We start from the raw sequence: 7,947 nt of genomic DNA on the forward strand, positions 1-7,947 counted from the left end.
ACTTTTTAATTCGCCCCGTCGTTACCTTTTATTGCCACCAGACGGCGATAGAAAATACATTCGCCCTCAATTTAATCTTCCTCGGGGAGGGAGTTTGTTTTCAGAATGAATATTGATGTCACTGATAGGCTTTTGAACGATCTGGTGGGAACCAAAGCAGTCATCATGACAGGTCGCCAGGTGGCGCGAGTGAGCAAAAGCGCCGCTCAACAACCAGAAGAGTCTCGCGAGTGAGTCGGAGTCAGGCGTGCGGGTGGAGATGAATCAAGTGCAGGTCCGGCAAGATGGCCACGGCGCGCGTCTTTTTCTCAGTTAAGTGAGCACGCACGCACGCGTGCAAGTGTGTTTTTGTTGCTCTTTCTCACCGTGACGTTTTGGATGTTGTAGGATTGGAGCACTGGAGGGACGCAGCAGCAGCGTTTGAGGTTTGAGCGCAACACGCCACAACAATCCACTTCCGTTTGCTTGATTGAGGTACACCTCGCGGCTAGTGTTGGACATAGTGAAGCCCCGTGAATAAATGACATTGTCTCTCATGTATCAGCCAATGGTTTATTACTCGATGTTTCATTCATATATGAACTCTTTAAGGGCTCCTGCCGCACTGTCGTATAGGTGCTCGATTGATACATGTTCGTAAAGTAGTGCTGCTGGTGCACGCGTCCTTTCGAGGAATAACCACTTCCACTGAACGAGTTTCCTTGGGCAATTTATTTGGTCCCACCGCGAACAAACGCATTAAAAGCATTGTTTTCGAATGAAATGTGCAAGCGTGGAAAATTTCACAAAATTACAATTCGGGGGAAATATTCCAACAACTGTTTGTTTGGGCAGCTGCGGGTGCAAAAGATGTGATTGGTGGAAAACATCCAAGGTCGCTTGTGTTGCCGTCGGGCTTCTTAGGGAAGTGTCAGATTTATGAATATTTACATCCTATTTACATGTCTGTCTGCCTTGCATGTCAGGGAGAATGTTTGCTTCATTTTGGCACGCCGCCATCATTTGTTTGTCAGCTGTTAGAACAGTGGTAGGGAGAGGTCGAGTTCTCCCTACTCCAAAACACCCGATTCACTTGATCATGATCGTTTCAGGCTTCTACAGAGCTTGCTGATCAGCTGATCGTTTGAATAGGGAAGGATCGAAAACGGGCAGCAGAGAGCTCCCGACCTCTGGGTTAGAATATTCCGTGACTGCGACAGTCGAGTTCCCCCAAACAAACTCCTCAATTATCCTTCAACGTGACACTCACTGCAGAGGAAAATATAATAATACACTGGAAAACTGCGTACACTTACGATAACTTAAATAACATATTTATGGGTACTATAAGTTTAACTTTCGTCAGAATTTCTTCTCCGGTCCTTGCCGAGAAATGTTCATGACTAAAATACACAAAAGCTTGATGACAATTCAACTAAATGTCAACATGTAGGCACCCTGTGTGGGGTGATGGTGATGATTTTATGGCTGTACACGATAATGCATTTGTGACCAACATGTGCAAAAAGGGCGCTTCAAGGCGGAGAAAAAAAAAAGTTTTTTGTTTGTTTTTTTTAATGCTGCTGTTACTGTGCCGGCAGTCATTCACTCACTGACTGACTGACGTGTGCGCACGGTGGCTTCGGGTCGCGCCGCGCGGGCTGGAATTAGTGTCGGTGGAATGGACGCTCCACGGGTCGTGGGCCGGCGGCTCGCGGAGCGCCTCCCGGGACGCGTTGGCGCCGTCGTCGGCGGGCTCCAGCTCCAGCTCGGCGTCGTCCTCCGGCACGGGCCGGGAGTCGGAGCCTTCCCCGGCGGGGGTGGAGGAGGAGGGCCGGTTTCGCCTCTCCCGGTGCAGCAGGAGGCGCTCCAGGGGCACCGTGCTGCTCTTGGGCAGGAAGAGGGCGGTGCGCGGCAGGTTGTGGCCGGCGACGAACACCTGCCGGGAGCCCTCAAGGTTGAGCAGGATGCCGGTTCGGATGGAGTAGAAGACGTCGCGGTTGTTCTCCAGGAGTCTGTGCTCGAACACGCAGTCGTCGCGCAGACACACGGCCTGCATGCATGGGAGAGAAAAAGCGCCCGGCTGCAGCACGTGACTTCAATTCACGCAGTCCTCTTCGCCAGAACTCAAGTTGAACGCGGATCACACCTTTGGACGCATTCCTTCCTGCCTCGTGCTCTACCTTACCGGAATCGTGGATGGTTGAAACCCCGAAATTGTAAGCCAACCCAGAGGTCGAAATCCTACTTTCAAACCTGAAATTGAACCCCGAAGGCAATTTGGAAACCGTGATCTCCGCTTTAAACCCGGGAATGAAACCTCAACCCAGGCTCGAAACCCTGACCATACTTGAACCAACTTGGAAAACCTTCACCCAATTGGTGCCCCCCTCCCCTCAGACGGCCACTTCCCCATTGGCCTTGACCTGCGAACGCCCCTCCTTCAACATCATTTCTCAACCCCTCAATACTTCCAATGTCTATTAGCCTCCATGTGTATGCATGTTACACACGTATGTATGCAATTGTTTTAAACCGCTGGAATGTACTTTTAAAAATTCTTCCCAGTTGTATAAGTTTAATTTTCAAAGTTTTTCCTGTGTTTACATTTCGCCCCGCTTGTCTAATTTGTCACTTGTCGTTAGCTTCGATTTCCTTGATTGCAACATATTCATTAAATACCTGAACAAGTTCATGAATTAATAGTTGTCGTTCTCTTACAAAAAAAAAAGAGGGAGGCTTAAATGGCACGAAACTTTGTGCGAAAAGAACAGGACGACTGTGACGAAGATGCACGCTTCGAATGAGGAGGATGAAGTGACTCACTGAGGTGAAGGGGGTTCCCTCCGGGTCCAAACACAGGTAGCGGCTGCTTTTCACGCCGAGGATGGCGACGCGCTCCCTGCTGTCCGCCTTCAGCATGATGACGCCTGCGCCAAGGCAGCAACATCAACAGCGGCAGGACGACAAAACGCGGAGGAGAGACGGACACGCGACGCGTACTGTACGGATTTCTGCTGGCGCTTCCCCGCACGGTGCCGTCCAGCTTGATCTCCAGGTAGAAGTTGCTGAGCTCCGTGGAGGTCTGCAGGTGCACGTACCTCCGCGGGCTGCCCCAGTTGGAGCCCACCAGGGGCGACTGGTTGGGCGCCGCGCAGCCGCCGGGGACGCCCTGCAGGAGGGCGAGGGCGAGCATCCAGGTCGGCACGCTTCGCCGGCGGCGACGGCGGCGTTGCGGGTCCTCCATTCCCGAGCGGAGAGCTGCCACGAGGCCCATGCTGCGAGTTGTCTGGAGACGGGCTGCCAGACGGATGCTTTTTAAAGGACCCCCGCGCCACCCTTGCTCGCATCCGTCCACCAACGCAGATGTGCGGCTTTGCAGCGGCGGAAGGGCCACTTCCACCTGGGCGTGTTTAGACCCGCGGCCCGGGCCACCGCACTTGTTGCTGGTGCTCTTTTTTTGGGGAGGCGTTGTTATTTTTTCGACTCTTGCCTGCCCACCTCACACAGAAAATGTCTTCCGGTGGCTAAATAAACAAACACAAGCTACAATTTGAAGTATGATTTCATTTGCTGTTAGAAAAAAAAAAGAAAGAAAGATTCGACGTACCTGACCAACACTTGCTCTGGTTAGCCAGCAGATGGCGCCCTTCTTGAACTCAGCTACACCGTAAAAAAGTTATATCAAAATATAATTTCAGAGTAATCCAACTCTTGTATTGGTTCTCATGGCGCTGTTGCTGACGTTCGGGTCGAGTTAGTCAGGACTACTGCCCGAATACAGCTGGGCTGGGCTCCAGTGCACACGCGACCTTTGTGAGGATTTGCGGATCTGATGATGGATGGATGGATAGACAATATGTTAACCCGAACTTTATTTCAGCTTTTTGAATCCTTCGTATCTTTTTTTAAAATGAATTGAAATGAGGTGTGAGTGTGAGTCGCCTGAGTCGACACTGGGGGCAGCAGTGAGTTGTTCCAAAGTTTTTATTATCTGAGGAATACTGTACAGTGGACTGCTGTGCACAGCACATGCGTACAAAAATAAGACTCCAACTTGCTTTGCTTTCTCGACGGTCAATGTTTTTTTTTCCCCTAATTTTATTTTTTTTTTAAGCGACAATCAAACCAAGGCAGCAGGTAGAGGCGCACAAGCAAACAGTACTGTGTAAGTCCGGCATACGAGTACAAATTTGTACTGGCAAAGCATCACTCTTTTCGATCCAGATTATTTTATTGATGGCATTTTAATTACGCAGTCAATAAGTCACAAATAAGTTGCCGCTGGAGATAGTAGAAGGGCTGGAAGAGAGCTCGAGGTGAAAAGAGGTGGGTGGGCGCTGCTGATGAATGCATTTAGTTTGCAGCCTAAACACCCTGCAGTAAAAACAAAATTGGGGAAAAAATAGAAGGGCAGTGGAGTTTGGCAAAGGATGAGTTTGTCGCCTCTATTGCTAGCAGAATTAAGTCAGACTCAAGACTGTTGCCTAAATGGGCTGCTGTGTGAATTCAAACAGGAAGTAGATAGAGGAACAGTCAGTCATATTGGGGTATACAGTCCCATGACGCCTCGACAGGCTGCTGCTTAAACAGGAGAGTGGCGCTCGGCGAAGGACCGTTTAGTGTGAACAATTTTTTTGCTACTAGAATTAATTCAGACCCAACTATATGTTGCCTAAACAAGCTGCTGTGTGAAGCAAAAGAAATACACAGCAGTATGGCGCAAGACCATTTTGGACACAGACTTTTGTTGTGAATATTGCAATACTGCGAGAACAATTATTCCAGACCCGAGTTAGCGCAGGGACACAAAAAAAAAAATTGATGACTTGATCACCTTTCCGCATTGTCCTTTACTGCATCCTGCATGCGAAAGCTGCTGGCTGCTACTGCGGTATACACACACACACACACGCACACACACATTGGGGGAAAAGGCCAAGGGCACATGCTTTCTCACCACCTCACACACTCACACAAACATTGAGGCGACATCTTGAAATTTGATGACGTGTCTCCTAATGTAAAAAGCTCCTGAATTCATTTGTAACTTTGCACTATTTCCACATTGTGTGTGTTTTTGTTCATTGGACATCACATACAACAGCGGCTGCTACCTGTATGTGCGCTAACATTTGAGCAACGTATTTTATACAGTGGACCCCCCCAAAGTCCCAACACACCCCTGAAATGGTGTTCAGTACGAGTTTATAGACACAAACTCGTTTTGCCGAGCAGATGCTAACAAAATTAGCACGGAGCCAACCGCATCATGACACAGCATGGAATTTAGCCCAATTTGGTTGTGTGACTACATGGAGAGCGTAGTCTGTTTTTTAATTATGATGATTATTATTATTGCTCAGGGTGACACCTGGATTTTGGCCTGTTTAACTGCCATTTCTCCTCTCCCGCTCGCTAAAAGGTTGAGGTGAGACGGATAAAGGCCCCCCCATGGGACATAGCTTTAAAGTTAGACCAACTTGGAAGTCAACCAGTGTCCGAGATTGTGTTGGAGTTTTGAGGTCCCACTCCGTTTGCATTTAATTTACAGTACAGAGGTCTCACTCTGCTTTTTATTGGGCACCCCTTTGATTGTAAATGACTTAATCGATCTAATTGCAGCGCAAAGACCCAGAGGTCGTCTCCCTTTGACTACCCCCCGCCCTCCCCCTTACTCGAGGGCCGCTCCTGTTCGTCATTCCTATTTTTTGCCTCACCCGAGTGTCTCTTACATGCAAGTTCAAGGGGGCCTTGAGTGGGAGCGCCAAGGCACCTTTTTAAATCATACAGCAAAAGGAGTGCATTTAAAGTCACTCGTGCGCGCACACGAGCCTGTTCCATGGATCCTTAACCTCGAACTTGGTGCTTTGAGGTAAATAAGGACCATTTTAAGCACATGTGCTCATCCCCCGTGTCCGCAATGTACACTATATGGACGATGGGTGCCTTGAGGTACAAGTTCAATTTGTTCCGTTGCCACGCTTGTAGCTTACTTTTCAAGCGTGCTATGATATTGTACATTATGAAAACAAATGATCGTCAAAGTTGAAAAATGAAATGTTTTTTGCCACAGTTCATGGACATTGTGTTGCTCCGTTTGGTGTGTGTGCCTTGGCCACTTGGGGGCAGTATAATATAGACAGATATACATGGACAGTTACCGTCGCTCAGTAAGCTGCAGTAATGTTTTTCTTTCCAGAGGATTACGAATATATGCCGTGAACGTTATTTTATTATCGGTCCACATGTGCTGCTTCACAGTTTGTGGTAAAATATCCAGGTTTAGCCTGTCTATGGCGTTTTGCATTGTTGCGAACAGGACTAAGCAAAGGAGTCTTACAGCTCATTTTCATAACACAAAGTGTTGACCGTGAACTGGAAGTGGGAGTGGAAACCAAGTTTCTCCTTGCAAGTCAAAGCAAAAAAACAAAAAAAAAAAAAAAGTCCAAACGGCATCTCGTATTGCGAAAAACGCCTTCTATCTCAAGGCACCACTGTATTGCGTAGGAAGTGACTTTTGTGTGAAGGGAATTTTTGTGCACAGCAAATCCATCCAAGCATGCTTTCATGTTTTGTGCCCTGTTCCCAGAGTTTGGACAGATTTATCAATAAAGTGATTGAGAGGCGTGTCCATATAGTGTAAATGTGCAAGCACCAAGTGAGAGTGGCAAAGGCCCCGAAATCAGCACAGTATGGCATACATATACAAAGATAGCTCTCCAAATATACACGTATATATTCGTATGATAACACAATCAACATCTGCGCAGTTCATTGGCGTCGTTTTACCTGGAAGAAAAAAAATAAAAAATAAAAATCAGCATGTGCAAACGTCGGTGTCGGCGGGGTCAGTCACAACCGAGGGAGGAAGTGGGTGCCGGTGGCGGCGGTGCTGGCCTTGTCGCCTCGCCGCGGCCGCCCGTGCCGGCTGAGGGCCACATAGAAGCCCTTGTAAACAAAAGACTCGTAGGCGTTGTAGTTGTTGGCCAGCAGCGTCTCCCTGAACTTGCACTCGTCACCAAAGAGCCTCTAGAAAAATAAAATAAAATTCCATATGAGCAGATTGAAAGAACGCTGATCTAAACACACCACAGCATGATTGAGTCAACCGTCCAAATATTTTTGAACTCAAAATTAAGGCCATATTCTTGCAAACAGACGCGTGGACCAAAGGTTCTTGTTGGTCGTCTTGAAGTCAGGGAATGAGGTCATCTTTGGATCTCTGTGGGGGGGTCAAGGCTGCTTGCAAAATCACTCTCAAACTTAGACAAGTTGCCATCGACACGGACATGCGCAGAAATGTCCATCCTGCCACGTTTGACAAGTTTGAAATGTGAAGTGACTTATTGTAGGCTGTGGACTGCAATCTATTTTCAATTTGTAATTCATCAAGTCATGCAACGATAAATAAGAGTCACATGAGTTTGGATTTAGGGGGGAATTTGATTAGTTTTGGCGCAGTTGTATACACGTATTGGGGGCTTTAACTAACGCGCGGGCACACGCTTACCGTGGCGTACAGCCTCCCCCTGCGGCTCATGGCCACGAACATCTCGCTCTTGACACCGAACAGGCTGACCACTCCTCGCTCCACGCTGGAAATCTCGATGAGACCTGGAGAAGAGCGCCTTTGCATCATCATCATCATCATTTTCTTCATCTTCATTGTGATCGGGATGAGTGGCAGGTGCAGCGGCTGCGCACCGCGCTCGCAAAGCCCTGACGCGGGAGCGGAAGCCAACTCACTGTGCGGATCCTCGAGGTGTGCGCCGGCGATCCTGCCGTCCGGAAGCACCTGCAGGTGGAAACCGATGCCCACGTTGCAGTAGAGGCGGCGCACTCGCTTGACGCCCCGCAGGTAGTCGCTCTGCCAGTCGGGCTGCAGCGGCCCCCTGCCCGCGAGGCCCAGATAGGAGCGCGAGAACAGCGTCTCCCAGCGCCTCTCCACCTCAGTGCCGTTGGCCC

The 7,947-nt window shown here is 48.9% G+C and overlaps 2 protein-coding genes and 1 long non-coding RNA gene across 3 annotated transcripts in view; 1 reads left to right on the plus strand and 2 right to left on the minus strand.

Annotated features, from left to right (window-relative positions):
- The first annotated feature begins 88 nt into the window (after positions 1-88).
- Positions 89-1,645, plus strand: LOC109530140 (uncharacterized). Its single transcript, XR_002170960.1, has 3 exons — positions 89-311; positions 388-474; positions 1,581-1,645. It is a non-coding gene; the product is annotated as an uncharacterized LOC109530140 (long non-coding RNA).
- On the minus strand, positions 1,562-3,543 carry LOC109530114 (fibroblast growth factor 23). The gene is made up of 3 exons (XM_019893688.1): positions 2,983-3,543; positions 2,806-2,909; positions 1,562-2,032 (listed from the first exon to the last, which is right to left on the minus strand). The coding sequence occupies exons 1-3, from the start codon at positions 3,254-3,256 to the stop codon at positions 1,589-1,591; spliced, it is 822 nt and encodes a 273-aa protein (XP_019749247.1). The 5' UTR covers positions 3,257-3,543; the 3' UTR covers positions 1,562-1,588.
- A 530-nt stretch (positions 3,544-4,073) lies between these two features.
- LOC109530127 (fibroblast growth factor 6-like) overlaps positions 4,074-7,947 on the minus strand; it is a 9,463-nt gene continuing 5,589 nt past the window's right edge. Inside the window, exons 2-5 of the mRNA XM_019893705.1 lie at positions 7,729-7,930; positions 7,493-7,596; positions 4,719-7,011; positions 4,074-4,263 (exon numbers count right to left, since the gene is read on the minus strand). Coding sequence (XP_019749264.1) covers positions 6,835-7,011; positions 7,493-7,596; positions 7,729-7,930 — 483 coding nt within the window. The 3' untranslated portion in view covers positions 4,074-4,263; positions 4,719-6,834. The remainder of the gene's footprint in view (positions 4,264-4,718; positions 7,012-7,492; positions 7,597-7,728; positions 7,931-7,947) is intronic.

This window comes from Hippocampus comes, unplaced genomic scaffold (assembly GCF_001891065.2).
Source record: "Hippocampus comes isolate QL1 unplaced genomic scaffold, H_comes_QL1_v1.1 scaffold161, whole genome shotgun sequence".
Lineage (NCBI taxonomy): Eukaryota > Metazoa > Chordata > Actinopteri > Syngnathiformes > Syngnathidae > Hippocampus > Hippocampus comes.

Coding starts and splice junctions, on each gene's coding strand:
- LOC109530114 (XM_019893688.1), bottom strand. CDS start 3,256: ATGGGCCTCGTGGCAGCTCTCCGCTCGGGAATGGAGGACCCGCAACGC. Junction 2,910..2,982: donor CGCCAGCAGAAATCCGTACA/GTACGCGTCGCG, acceptor GCCTTGGCGCAG/GCGTCATCATGCTGAAGGCG. Junction 2,033..2,805: donor AGGGAACCCCCTTCACCTCA/GTGAGTCACTTC, acceptor CCATGCATGCAG/GCCGTGTGTCTGCGCGACGA.